Here is a 14,380-nt window from a genome sequence, read left to right as displayed (position 1 = left end):
AAAATTAATCTCCTCAATTAAAACATATTTGAAGAGTTATGTAACAGCCCTCCTCTTCAGCTTCGATAGACTTTCTAAGGTTGAAACACTTTCGAATTTGAAGGTGTCCAAAACTATCTAGGTAAGCTGCCATTTAAAATCTCTTTTGTTAACCTAGTCTGCAGCTGTTGTGAACCGTGAATTTTGGTGCATTCCATTTGGGTCAAACTTTGGGAAAACTTGCAGCGGAGGATCTGGTTGGTACCAGGATCCAGATTCCCCTTGCAATCAGACACGGCTAATTTTTGGAAAATTGCATGGTACCAAAATCCTTATAACCAAAAGATTGCATCTTACTTCTTAACTGGATGGTTTCAATTTAACTGTAACCTGATTGGCCATGGCTCTAGCTTTCGTATAGGGTCAAAACATCAGAATAATGAAATACAGCTTTTAATCCTGATGCAATATCACGCTCCAAACACTAAGTAGCTTTTGCAGTAAAAAAAGTCACTTTCTAATGCTTAAACTTTCTTGATTGATATGTATTCAAAGAGTACAACGTAATATTCACCTTTTCCGTCCGTTCTCCAGCTTCCTTGTGGGGTTGGAAATTTCTACCATCGTTGCTGTACCACAATGTATACCGTGTCACCCATTGATCGTGACCATTTCTACCTTGTGTGGCAATTCCTGTAACTTTCATGTATGGACTATACAGATCAATCTGGAGCCATTGGCGTATATTATTACCTCGTGATGACCACGACCCTGCTTTCCATGTCCCTTTATAATCTAGTCTACCCTGCCAAGCCGCATGATAATTGTCCCAATGTGAAGAGGCGCTTATTTGTTCATTGGAAATTGCACCATTTTTCATACCCAGAGGTTCCTGACATTCTGGTGGTATACCAATAAATTGACAAAAAGTAGTTTAAAAACGAACCATAAAATAGTACGTATGACATGGGCCTTAAAAATATTATGAAAGCGAAGAAGAATAAAGGTAAGGTCTTGCAAAGGACCCCAGGAAAATTTCGATCTGTGAAAGACTAAATAACACAGTATACAATTCAGAAATATGAAAATGTTGCCTACCATCGAGACAGCCATACAGTTCTACCCTCATTGATATGTGGTTTTGCCAAGCCTCTGGGAGAAAACGAACGAAGCGGGCATTGGTGGGCGGTTTTAATTCATGAAAAACAACCGTATCACGGTCGCTGTTTCCTGAAAAATCCTGTATAGGTAAAAAAGATAGTGGTTCGTGTAAAATTGAACGATAATTTGAGAAACTAACCAAGAATTATGTGAGCTCGAAGAGATCCGGATAAATATTGTCCTCCACTTAAACACCACCTCATCCTCATTTTTCATGGTGTGTTCGCACTTCATTTATCTTTGTTTATGTGATCGAGCTGGTACAACGTGTTTTTCTATTTGTTATTATTATCATTATTATCATTACTTTGAAACCAACAACTGAAAATATCGCTTTACAAAGTCTTGTACCATCAGGTAGATGCAAACAAGACTCATTTATTCGGAGAACGTTTTCGCAGCAACCCTATACTCGCCTGAGACTTCAAAACCGCTTTGAAGAAAAGCAATGAGAGATAAAACGACATAGTGATTTTACAACTTGTAATCCGATACTCAAACGCTGGCTTTGACATTAGACCAGCTTAGTCCATATTTTCTTTTGCTCACGGCAAGCAAGACTCAAAAGCAGGCTAGTCGTGTATTCAAATTACTGCGTGTTTTCCGCTGGCTTTGACATTAGACCAGCTCAGTCCATACTTTCTTGTGCTCACGACAAGCAAGACTTAAATGCAGGCTAGTCGTGTATTCAAATTGCTGCGTGTTTTTCGTTGAACTCTTAAGTCTTAGAGCCAGCTTGCATGAAAGTTACATTAACTTTATCAAAGTTGCCAAACTGTAAGTTATGCCATAAACTTATGACTTAGTTTGGCGGCTGAGAATTTTCCCCCTAATCCAGACCCTATTTTACAACTTTCGATGTTAATAAAGGTTTTCCAAAAATCAAGATAATTTTGTTCACCTTGTCCGCACCTTGATCCTTGTAGTACTGAAAATTCAATCCATCATTACCATATTGAAGCTTGTAACTGGTAACCCATTGGTCGGCATCTTGCCTTCCTTGAGTAGCTACACCTGTAACTTTAGTATCGTTGGCTCCAAGATCAATCTGAAGCCATTGATGTGGATTCCTCGCAGAAGCTGTCCAGCTTCCTCTCATGCGGTCAGATGCTTTAATTGATAATCTCCCACGGCTGGCGACAGAGTTGCCATCCCAGCTGGAAGAGGCACGAATTTGCCCATCGGAGATTTCATTGTTTTCCATACCCAGAGCTTTCTGGCATTCTATTTGAGAATGGAGGTGACACATGGTTTTGCTCATCAAAATCAAATTCATGGTGAACCTCTATAATTTATTCTTTTTCGGAATGTTATGCCTTTTTTGTTTTGTTTATTTTGGTTTCCTTTGGGATATACTAGTTCAATAAAAAAATTTCTCATTATTTTTAATTTGAAGATAAAATGACACGGTTTTGATAAACATACCTTTCTGATGACCATACAACTCAACTCTCATCGATATTTGCCCATGCCAAGCCTCTGGTTGAAAGCGAATGAATCGTGCTCTGATAGGAAACTTAAGCTCGTGATAAACAACCGAATCCTGGTCTTTGTTTCCAGCGAAATCCTATATTAGCAAAATAGTGACTCTTTAAAGAAGTAGTCGTATTGAGATTTACACTTGACACGAAGTCAGCATGTGATAACTAACCGTGTTAAGCCACAAAGATTACGCACATTCAGTTTCTTTAATATTGCGTCTCAGTGTCACTGATTCTGATAGTTAAATCAAGTATGTTAGGACTTATTTTGTTCATGCTTAAAACACTTTTAGAGTTGATAGAGTTTTTGTTCGATAAAACAAAAAAAAAACAAAACAAAACAAACAATTAAGCGAGTTATATGGGGTGTAATTACCGTAAAAAGTAAATGTTCAATTATGATGTCTACAATTTCAGTACTGACATTGAGATATGCAATTGTGCTATTCCAATGTGACGTCTTAATATGCTATTTGGTCCTTGTGTTATGACATTATGCAATGACATTTGGCTATTTTGCTTTTGCAATGTGCTGATTTGTAAAATTTTCGAAAATTTCCCAGTACTCGTCCATAGGTTTCCCGTCCGTTCACTGCACTGGCTACTGCGCCGTACTTTGGAGAACCATTAAGACCAATAAGACGGGTTTCCTTTTCTAATTAATTAAAAATGCACCGCTCTTTCACGAAGAGCCGCCATGTTTCCAACCAAGACAGGGCGACAGAGAGGATATTTATTAACATAATTATAACATTGGCGGGAAATAATTTATCTTGTCCAAAACTCGTTTCTGAGTGTAATGCCGAACAGCATGTTACCTTAACAAAACACCATAATGAAACGCGCTATGAAAATGACAAATCACAACAGCAAAACGGCTTTTCCCAGTGTCGAAATGGAAGAATACTAGGATACAATAGCAAAATAGCAAAGTGTAATAGCCGATCGCCAAGGTAGAGTGACAAATCAGCACTTCGCAAAAGTAAAATAGTCAAATGTAATGGCATAATGTCATAACACAAGGACCAAATAGAATATTAAGACGTCACATTGGAATAGCACAATTGCATATCTCAATGTCATTACTGAAATTGTGGATATCATAATTAAACATTTATTTTTGACGGTAATTACACTCCATAGAGTTATACTATATTGGTTTATATAATCTCAAAAGATTAATAATTGACATAAAGAGTGGGCAGCTTCATGGATTTCGCACATACCTTAAGAGCAATATTTCCAGGGTCCTTGTAGAACTGGAAGTTTACCCCATCATCGCTGAACTGTAACTTATATTTCGTTACCCACTGGGCGTGCCGTCCGTTTCTTCCTTGTGTCGCAACACCCGTGACTCTGATGTTATTATTACGCAGATCAATCTGGAGCCACTGGCTGTTGTCATTTGTGCCGGCGGACCAAGCGCCTGCCTTTCCTGCAGTTGCGTTTAAGTGTAGACGGCCTCGACTGGCAGCATGAGCCTCGTCCATTGATGATGAAGAACTGATTTGCGTGTCTACTATTTCAACATTTTGCATTCCAAGGGGTTCGTTAATATCTAGAGGTTTTATGACATTAATTACTCATAGATTTTAATGTTAGGACACGTTACATGTACAGATAAGCGTATAATTTAGTGCTAACTTAACGAACAAACATCCCCTTCAAAAAAATTTTCCGTCAGAGGGGTGCGATTTTGTAAAGTAAGATACACAGTTTAACGAATTTTAAGACTAAATGAATTTCAGGCTATTAGTATAGAGTTTTTTGTAATAAAAGAGTCGTCCTCAAGGTAGTCTGCGCTCAGTATTAAACGCAGTGAATTTACAAAACCTAGCTTTCAAGTCTTATACACGTAAACTTACCATTTTGTCGCCAAGAAATTGGATCACAAGGCTCTTTTGAAAAGGAAACTTGTTCAATGGCCAGAATTTGGCCACCAAACTCTTCATAAATACCAAACAATTCAAGCTGTATTGTGTTTAAAGAAGACGTTAATACATAAGTCACAAGTATAGGAATTTCTTACTAAATTTAATACTAGGGGACTGTACTTCTTAACACATTAATCTGTCTGAAACAATTGATAAGAGATGTTCGTAATAGAAAAAAGGGAATTGTATACATAGAAGCTGAGTTAGGATCTCAAAACGTCATTACAGCCAGCAAAAATTTTTTGTCACAAGTGTACTAACAAGAATTATATTTTGGTACCTTTGCTTTGCTGTAATTGCTCGGCAACGGTATCTGAGTATAGTTTGTCGCACTTGCCACTTCATCCACAAAGAAAAGCAGTGTGGATAGGTTCGATATTAACGACTGTAGAAGCACCTGTAACGACGTTTTGTACAAGTTTGTGGCACCAATGAAATACCATAAGCGTAAGCACTTCCATTCGATAGTGTTTATAATTGGGGACGAGAGTGTATGAGGCACTTCAGATGCTCCGGCGCGGAGAAAAATGAATGATACACTTGGACCTAACAGTGAAGTAAGAAATTAACTGCAACGATTTGATTATGGCCTGAAAGAGGTTAACAGCGATTTCACATAAGAGACATTTTCAATATGTTAAGTGCTGATGTCTGTTAATCGGTCGACAATCCGTCACTGGTTCAGTTTGTCTGTCGTTCAGTCAGTTTGTGAGCAAGTCAGTCTGTCAGCCGCTCAGCTAGCCTGCCAGCAAGTATGTGCAATGTAGATTGCCCAGTGTTAAATCAATATTCATATTGTGTTATTTCTATTCTAAAATATTTGAAGTAGACAGAATGCAAACGTTTGAAGTTGTCCATCAATATCATTTCAATTGAATGGATGATTCGATTGACACATTGAGTCACTGAATTTCTACATTATTCTAAGCTTTTCCCGATCTACAGCATCGATGCCTACTTGGATCGGCAAGAGCTTGGAATTAAAAAGATATACAGTAGCTCAAGGCCTCCATCAATATAAACCTTATTGCAACTTCTCAGCCTACAAAAAACGAAATGAAAAGTCTCGAACTTGACAATAAAATCCTACCATAATTTTGTAAAACTGGGTCAGGTGAGTGTTTAGAGAGAGTCCATCCTTCCCGAGTCTCCCAATCACACGTATCCTCTCTAAAACTGCAGTCTGGACTGTCTAAAGATTGAAAGAAATGATAGAAACCTTTTTTTATCAAATTCATAAATTATATCTCAGAAGAACGAATGGTTAGGTTTCGTAGCTTCTTACTGTCAACCTAACCCTCTCAAGTGTTTTTCTCCGTACGTTTGACTGACACAGTTTTTTTAAGGCACACATGTCTTTTTCAAAACTAAAATGGGTTGAGTTCGTATATTTGACAACAAAGTTTGTGCCATAACCAGCTGTTAACAATCTATGTTGCACGAGAACCTCTTCCATTTTAAAGTAAACTCTCGTGAGTGGACAGTAATATACCTAAAGCTAGATTGGTTGGGTCGATGTTGCATTGAAACAGCAAAGTTTGTTAGTCCAAGACTACTCTCCCACGAAGATGCCCAATAGGTCTAACTTGTGCTTACATTATGTAAGGCAGATCTCGAATTTTTGCACTCCATATAGTTACAACAACATTTAGTGGCACATGCACCTTTGGTCTACGAGCTGGTCATAGACTTACGCAAGCGCTTAACTTCATCCACTTTCACTTCTACTGATAAATAGCCATGTGTAAACTGCAGCTTTTCGCTTATGCAAAGTATAATTTGTCATTTCGGGTGAACGAGAATACAGAAGGACGGACGACGAACATCGCGTTACGACCAAAATTGTTCAGCCGAACAGGTTACCAGATTTGCTGAGGTATGGGGCTACGCCAAGTGCGCTGCAAATTTTATCAGAAGATCACTAAAGAAGCCGCCTCGAAATATTTCAGGAGTATAAAAGAACTGTAGCGGCGTTAAAAAAAATTATTTCAAGTAATGTTTTTATTGTATTGCTTTGCTTTCCCACTGTGCGTTTTAATCCATACCTTGTGCAATAATCTTCTTACAGTTTCCATCCAGCACAGACATATCATCTATCGCAATGTCACCTTCCCGTCCATCACCAGTCGTCCCTTCTACGACAAACTTTGCAAACAGCATAAAAAAAGTACATAAATTGTGGAAACATTCTCATTAACGTTATTATTCTCCATATAATTCAATGTACGTCAAAAGAAAGCGAATTACTAAGAACCGCTCACCACCAAGCCAAGATCAGCGAATAAATTAACCCGTCTTGAAATAATCAGATCAATTTACACTTATGTGCATGCTTTGGCAGCTGCTTGTTCAATTAGATTTTCAGACAATGAGAACAGTTCCAGCCATAAAAATAAAAGTAAAGATTACAGTTTCAAACGAAAGATACTGCACTTCGGAAGCTTAGTATAACTTACCCTATGAGCCTTTTCACTGATCAGAGAAAATTGACCAAACTTCCAGCGATCCCCTTGATTGCTTGACAGTCTCCAAACTAATATCTCGGATTGATTAGTCTTCAAATAAAAGCTCAGATTACCGACACCTGACCCGTACATATGATACCAAAACTGAACACAAGCTGATTGGTTGGATTCCATCCATTTGCTTAACAACCTTGCCACGTCCCTAGAGCGTTGCGGAGAAGCTTCGATATGGATATACGACCCTATGAAGTAACAAATGTTCTCCATTACTTTCTTTGTGTAATTTATTCCAAATTCCCTTTCTTGTGAGAGCACCGAAGAAAGTGTGAGTGACCGTAAAGTAAAAGTGCACGCGTGATGATAAAGGCACCAAACTAATATAAGGCATAACTTTCCCAACACAGAGGTCACAAGGAGAATGTGCCGTCGTACTAACTTGAGCGTACTGCACCATGCAAAACAAGCTAGGTAAGGATTTTAAGTAAGATGCACTGTTTTAACCTGATCGATATTATTTGTTTTCCTACGTAAGAGGAACATTTCATTTCGCCTCTTACCGTCTTTGCTTAACGTGCTATGATCATAACTTGGCCCAGTCTTCTCCGTTGGTGTTTCACCTGAAGCTGTGGTCCATTGGAAAGTGGCATTCATATCCGGATTAAGTTGGCACAAGTCATTTTCGAAATTGCAAAAACCTGTTTGAAATTACAGCAGTTAGGAAATGCCTAATGGATTATCGTGACTCCCGATATATAATCTCAGAAATTTATCGGTCTTCACTCTATCTTTGTTGCCCTAACGTTACGGTGACAAGCCACCGCTGGCGAATGTGCCCTACAATCAGCAATATTCTTCTCTCTGCGGTAAATTTGAGTTTATTTATACGCTATATTGGCAACACAAAGCCATGGACTTACTTCTGAAAGATTTACATCTTGTTGGTTCTTTGGACTCTTTGGATGAACACGCTAAGTCGTTAAGGCGGCATTTCCCATATCCTGCAATGGAATTATTGACTCTGTGAAACATGCTACCTACTTCACTGTTAAGCTCTAACAATTAGTTGTTGAGAATTTTGTTCCACGTAAGCAAAAGTTTCCCTCCGTAATAGATTCTTATTTGTCTTCACAAGTTCATGAGCATTCGATAAAGACAAAAATTTACATATTGGAGACCTCTAGCAATTAGAACATTTCAAAAACATCGCTGTCGTCCATTACGCTAATAGACCCGAAAATAATAGCCATAATTTCCCGAAGATGACGCTTTTTTGTCTAACACCTTGTGATCATGTCCGTTTGTGGCTCACATAGCTTATTTTGTAATCTTTCAGCGATAAATGGATTACGACGAGATCAAAACAGAGGCCTGAAATCTCAGGCCCTCGATACAAGAACGAGTCATTTCAAAAAATAGACCTTGATGGTTAAGAAGTTTTCTTTGCCTTACTTACCGCATACTGATGCTGTGTTAGTTCTATCCTTGCAGGAAGGCTCTTGAATACAGGTCTCTGACCAATCAATGCATGATCCATCAAGACAGTGATGCTTAAAGGGGCACCTATTTCCTAAAAAGCAGTAATTCCAAACTATGTGGAAATGCTACTCAGATGGGAATGGCAAATAGTGGGTTTCACTTTAATGAAATCAAGACTCAAAAAGTGGATGGCGAAGGCAGATTTACTCACGGCAGTTATTTTCATCATCCCCATTAGAGCAGTCATTTATACCGTTACATACAGCTGATGCTGGAAGACATTTTCCATCCAGACAAGCGAACTTATTGGAGGGACATTCACAATTATCTTCATCCGAATCATCGGTACAAGCAAAGTCGCCATCACATCGCAAATTTTCCTTGACACATTCGCCATTCTTGCATTGAAACTGTTTATTCCCGCAACTAAAACCTGAAAACCAATGTGATCAATTAAAGCTAAGAAAACATATGGTTTTTTCCTTTCTTTTCTCTTTATCATCCATCAGATGCATGCAAACTTAATATACCTTTTTTATTCAATATGAATTCAAAGAATTGGTAACGTCAGTGACAATTGCTCCCTTTTTTGTTGTGTTTTTGTTTTTGTTTTTTTTGGTTTAAGGTTAACTCAATCTTGTCATACTCAAAACCAGCAACACACAAAAAAGAAAAGAAAAGAAAAGCGGAAAATATAACCTGGTTTTGCAAAGTATGGTAGCAAGCCACATTCCTCGGTGGTTACAATCACGTTCTTGATTGCTGCATTTACTTGGTTATGAAGAAAGCCTTCTCCCTCAAATATAATCTAGACAAAGAGATTAATGAAGTACGTATCATCACCTATCATAGCAAATGTCAAAGATTCATAAAAAAAATGAATATGAACTCTGGAAATAAATGAAGAGTTCAATCGAATAAATTTCATCGTCATAACTCACAGACCTGAACTGCTGCTACGCTGGGCAAAGACACCTCAGCCTCTGACCATTCTTTACCATAGTATCCCCTGAGCTGCCATGCTAAAATTAGCTCCTCTTTTCTTGGTTCTCGAAGAAGAACTTTTATGGTTGACTTTGATTTAAAAGGTATACGGTAAGTGAACCGTAAGCACAAGCCAACGACTCGATGAAATGGTTCCCATGGTAATGGTGGACTCTGTAACTGCGCTTTGTAAGGGCCATTAATGTATGCAAAATCGTCTAGGATAAAAATGTGTACAATAAATTTCATAGCATGAAATGTTTTTTAATGCTTTTTTCTATTCGTAGCGACGTTTAACCAAAAAAATTCTGAATTTAGGATCACAATCTGCCAATTGAATTCAGATCTCCTTAATTTAGCCTTATTATTCAAACTTTATTTCTTTTAGGGAATGGTTTATAGCGAAATAATTTTATTCTAACGATTATTCTTTGTTACCAGGAAAAGCAAGTCAATTACAAAAAAAACTTAACTGTTGCTCGCAGTACTGCCCTTCTTTTCTTAAGTACTTAAGCTTACTGAAGTGTTTTAAAGATTTCGTACCAGGAAAGAGCTTCCACTTGGAATTTGCATGTGGGCTAGTCCAGTCGCATTTTCTAGACTCGAAGTTGCATTCTTCTAGCACCACCGCTGTTAAGGAAACACAAAAAAATATCTCCGTTAGCGGCGGTTAAAGAGCACCACGGCGGATTCACACAGACACTTTAATTCTTGTAATTCTTGTAATCCTATATAATAATGCAAAAGGAGATACCTTTTAGACCTACTTGTCCCAAAACTCGCTCCTCGAAAATCTCCTCTGGATGTTCCACAAATGAATAGCTGGCCTGAAAATAGTCACAGCGTATGGGTTAGGTATTACTTCAAGACATAACAGGTTCCAGTTCAGTGAGGCTTATCGTTCATACACGCACCACTTAGCTTTACCTTAAGGCTGTGTCCTTATCAAATGAATGATTTATGGTCATCCAACCTGGTTAATGCAAAAGTAATGCACTACTCTCGTTCGTCTCAAGATGTAGTGTGGGCCACAAAGATTCGACTACGTGCGTTTGTTTTACTTCTATTTGTAGGGTGATGGGGTCGACATACTCTTAAATAGTTCAGACCAATGTATTTCTACTTATGCCGATGACAAGTTATTCAAAATAAAACGGTGATGAAAAACAAACCCCTACAATTTCAAAGTCTATCATTCATTTGCTTCATTATGATTCATATTCTTGCCAAATTTTACAAATAAGCATGCCACGGTGTCTCGTTAATTTTCTTGCCATAAATGCAATGGAGTCATCACTTAAATGATGACAGCTACTTAAATGAGGGCTTCTCACCTTCACAGTAAAATTTCCAGGTTGATCGATCGTGTTAAAAACTACCTCAAATGATGTGTTAACACAGGACAGGCTCACTGCTGAGTTCACTGTTAGATTTTGTCCGAGGCTGGAGATGTTCAGTTCCAGTGGGCAATCAGGACAATAGACTCCCTCACAGCAAAACTTGTAATATCCTATAATTTGGCCAAATATGTTGTATGATGAACCTATTCTACCGTCTACATCTTTACATGGCGAAACTTAAACTTATGAGAATAGATTCATTAGTTACCTCCCAAAATATGAGTGCAAACTGATTGATCATCGAGTTTAAAGTTCCATTCGCAAGTCTAAACTGATAGTCTACCGTCCTTCTCTCGTAAAGTTAATCCTAACCACGCCTTCCGAGTTAGCAATCATCAAATGCTTATGAAAGGGTTGTTCGAGGCTTTTTCGACGCAGTGTTGCGTCTCAGCTCAGAGACTTCTGGGAAATCTCTCTCAAAGGTATTCTTTAATTGATATATTTCTGAACGTCACACCGTACCGGCCAAGAACTTTTTTCAATCAGATGATGATAATTTATGTAAAGAAATTGGAACAAAAGAAGCTGTTTCTTTTAATTTCTTTTTTTTTTTTTCTTTTTGTAACTCGGACCACTTTTTCACTGTTAGTAAAAAGTGTGGCCACTAAGTACCATTATATCTTATCAAGATCCGTCTTGATAGTAGAGAGCTCCCACTTCCTTTAGAGGGGTTGATTGCCACATGATCACTTAAATCTTTCCGATTCCCCATATTTTCAATATAAGTGAGAGAATCCTTGTAGATGTAGGGCAATATCAATAAACCAACCTGTTATGAGTAAATTTGACCCAACGAAGGCAGATATCGATGTCTTGTGATTCGTAAGTGACATTTCTAAAATACGCGTCCCTTTGAATAGAAATAAAATTTTACACTTCAATCGAAAAAAGCATAAGAAATGAAGATATTTGTCTCCTAATACGTCTTTTTTCTTTTGTTTCTTTGTTTAATCAGTGGCACCGAATAAAAGAAATTCCAGTAGCTTCTAGGAGAAGCTATGAGCTTCAGCTTCATGCTAAAGATGACTGGATCCAAGAGAGAGACATAGATAACTCGTTGTATTAAACAGTCTGTTTTGTTTCTGTGTGTGCTTGTTTGTCTTCTTTTTTATGAGTACGAAACCCTCTCTGTTCATGTTTTTCTCTTTCACGTTGTTTCCTTGTGCGTTTCCTTTTTCTGCTTTAACCAAATGAACGATTCAGATTTTCTTTTTGTAACTCTTTTTGTAACTTCAGAATGTCCCTACCTGGTTTAGTCCAAAACAGTCTTTCCCCAGTAATAGGCCGTTCATATTCCCCATTTGGGTTACGCATGCCCACAGATATGTGATCGTTGCCACCTTTTTCTCTACCGAAGATCACCATTCGATAAAAGCGACACTTTTTAAGGACGATTGGCTGAGATGTTTGCTCTGGGTACCTTCAATAACAAAGTAATTAGAGTATATCAGTTCTGATAACAACTAAAAATGTCACCAAAATAATTATCATAGTAATGTACTGCTTGCACATCACTTACTTGTCCCATTGGCGATAACGTGTCCATCTTTTAACATAAACAATTGGTTGGGGCGTCACACTTTCCCCAGATTCTATTTCAACTCTTCTGATGCCTGTCTCTGTGACATCATACTTCCATAACTCACACATGTCGTCGCACGCGGCATAAAAAGTGTAATTTCCGCTCAGAGAAACCTGAAACAGTATTTCATAATTGGCTTGTTCGGTCAAATTTTAACAAATATATATTTTTTAAATCAAAAAGCGATAGCACCAACAACATAAACAGCAGCATCAGCGACAATGAACTTAATCTTAATATGTCAAAAAGGCATGATTACAGTCATTCGTTCATACTACCTTTCAATTGAGATACTCTCTACTTTTCGAAAGGAAAAGTGTACCTTACAGCGCTTCAAAAGCCTTGCAATTGATCTCAGGTAAGAGCAAAAATACGTTTGCTTTGATGAGATTATACCTGTAGGTAACTTGTCAATCTTTGAACATAGTTCTCTGCCAGATTTATTGGTGCATCAAAATCCCTCAAAATAATCCGGCTTTCAGGTGAACCTTGAATAAGAGGATGTTCACGCATAGACGACGTCTTTTTGGAGTCATATTCGCGTTTATTGTACCATCCTTCACGTAAAACTCCGTGTACCTCTCGGGTCGACTCTATATTAAGTCAAACATTAAACAAATGTGTTTACTCTCACGTCCAGTTTTACTTGAAACAGGCCAAAGTAAAATTGCTGAATGGAATAGATGAATGGAATAATCTTACATCACGTTAGCTCATCTCTATCAAAAGATTATAAGCAAGTGCGAAGGCTGATACCAAAGAATGTAAAATAAGCTAAATTAGCTTCATTCTTTCCCTCACCAAAAAGGACCAACGGGCAAAAAAATAAAGAAAGAGAGAAATCTTTTATAATTTACCAATTGTTTCCACGGCAACATGGCAGAGAACTAACGTGACATTATCACCCGTCAACGTTATTTTTACATGATTTCCAAGCGCGGGTGGTGAGCAATCAAAACTGAATTCATGTGTCGTTCCATCATACGCCATCGATTTGGAACATGTTGGAGACAAGTCAGTTTCACTGGTTGTCACACTAACATTGATGATTCCAGAGTCTCGTGGACAGCAATCGATTTTGTCGGTTATTGAAACAGAAACGACATACAGCGGTTTGTCAAGGGTTGCTTGCCACCAGGGATTTGATTCCTAAACCGAAAAGAGCGTTAAAAGCAATATATAAAACACGGAGAAAAATATTTTGGTCAAGCCAGAACATGTGATATTTCTATGCATCTATTTTCACTTAAGGAAAGAAAATTCTGTTACAGCTTTCGATCCAGAAGAAGTGGAGAAACTCTACAACAGAATTCACTCGCCAATTAAGTAATCAGTGTCATTACTTACCTTCAAAGAACGAAAGCAAGTAGAGTAAGATAGATCTATGGCCAGGATAGGTTCAAATGGCTGCAAAATGCTTGAACTTCTCGTCAAACTCCGGTTTGATAATGACCCTTCTATAATTTAGTAAAAATGTCACAGTTGTATCTAGCAATGAAACTTCTTAATTGTTATGAATGTTCGAGAGGTTTGCAAAATCCCAAGGACGAGTATACAGATTGTGGTTTGTGCACCCCGTCTTCAACAAGAACAACGTGAAAGTCAGCTACAGCTGCATGCCGAACATGGGCAACATCAACAACAACAACAAGAAAATCCTTTTCAACAACAACACCACACCGCCAAACGGATGCAACTGTAGAAAAAAAAACTAATGCCCGCTAGACAACAACTGCCTCACAATAAGTGTAATCTACAAAGCCAACGTAACCACAGACAAATACGACACAGGAAAGAACTACATCGGACTAACTGAAGGAACATTCAAACAACGATATACGCAACATAAACTATCATTCCGTAACAGAAAATACGCCAACCGCACCGAACTAGCAAAACACATCTGAAAACTCAAGGA

The 14,380-nt window shown here is 38.0% G+C and overlaps 1 protein-coding gene across 1 annotated transcript in view; it reads right to left on the bottom strand.

The window, feature by feature from the left end:
* LOC113685629 (uncharacterized) overlaps positions 1-14,380 on the bottom strand; it is a 43,368-nt gene that overhangs the window by 21,429 nt on the left and 7,559 nt on the right. The window contains exons 12-36 of the mRNA XM_089205018.1: positions 13,810-13,919; positions 13,320-13,611; positions 12,859-13,055; positions 12,400-12,575; positions 12,128-12,300; positions 11,650-11,730; positions 10,815-10,990; positions 10,235-10,307; positions 10,024-10,110; positions 9,442-9,698; positions 9,196-9,304; positions 8,708-8,929; positions 8,474-8,587; positions 7,938-8,018; positions 7,578-7,715; positions 7,012-7,262; positions 6,601-6,700; positions 5,646-5,747; positions 4,836-5,101; positions 4,487-4,592; positions 3,848-4,179; positions 2,566-2,707; positions 2,042-2,364; positions 1,078-1,219; positions 554-879 (exon numbers count right to left, since the gene is read on the bottom strand). Coding sequence (XP_089061144.1) covers positions 554-879; positions 1,078-1,219; positions 2,042-2,364; positions 2,566-2,707; positions 3,848-4,179; positions 4,487-4,592; positions 4,836-5,101; positions 5,646-5,747; positions 6,601-6,700; positions 7,012-7,262; positions 7,578-7,715; positions 7,938-8,018; positions 8,474-8,587; positions 8,708-8,929; positions 9,196-9,304; positions 9,442-9,698; positions 10,024-10,110; positions 10,235-10,307; positions 10,815-10,990; positions 11,650-11,730; positions 12,128-12,300; positions 12,400-12,575; positions 12,859-13,055; positions 13,320-13,611; positions 13,810-13,919 — 4,376 coding nt within the window. The remainder of the gene's footprint in view (positions 1-553; positions 880-1,077; positions 1,220-2,041; positions 2,365-2,565; positions 2,708-3,847; positions 4,180-4,486; positions 4,593-4,835; positions 5,102-5,645; positions 5,748-6,600; positions 6,701-7,011; positions 7,263-7,577; positions 7,716-7,937; positions 8,019-8,473; positions 8,588-8,707; positions 8,930-9,195; positions 9,305-9,441; positions 9,699-10,023; positions 10,111-10,234; positions 10,308-10,814; positions 10,991-11,649; positions 11,731-12,127; positions 12,301-12,399; positions 12,576-12,858; positions 13,056-13,319; positions 13,612-13,809; positions 13,920-14,380) is intronic.

The sequence above is a fragment of the Pocillopora damicornis genome, chromosome 4 (assembly GCF_964200805.1).
Source record: "Pocillopora damicornis chromosome 4, jaPocDami1.2, whole genome shotgun sequence".
NCBI classification, from domain to species: Eukaryota; Metazoa; Cnidaria; class Anthozoa; order Scleractinia; family Pocilloporidae; genus Pocillopora; species Pocillopora damicornis.
The sequence above is the reverse complement of the archived record's forward strand: the minus strand, read 5'-3'. Positions and strand labels throughout refer to the sequence as shown.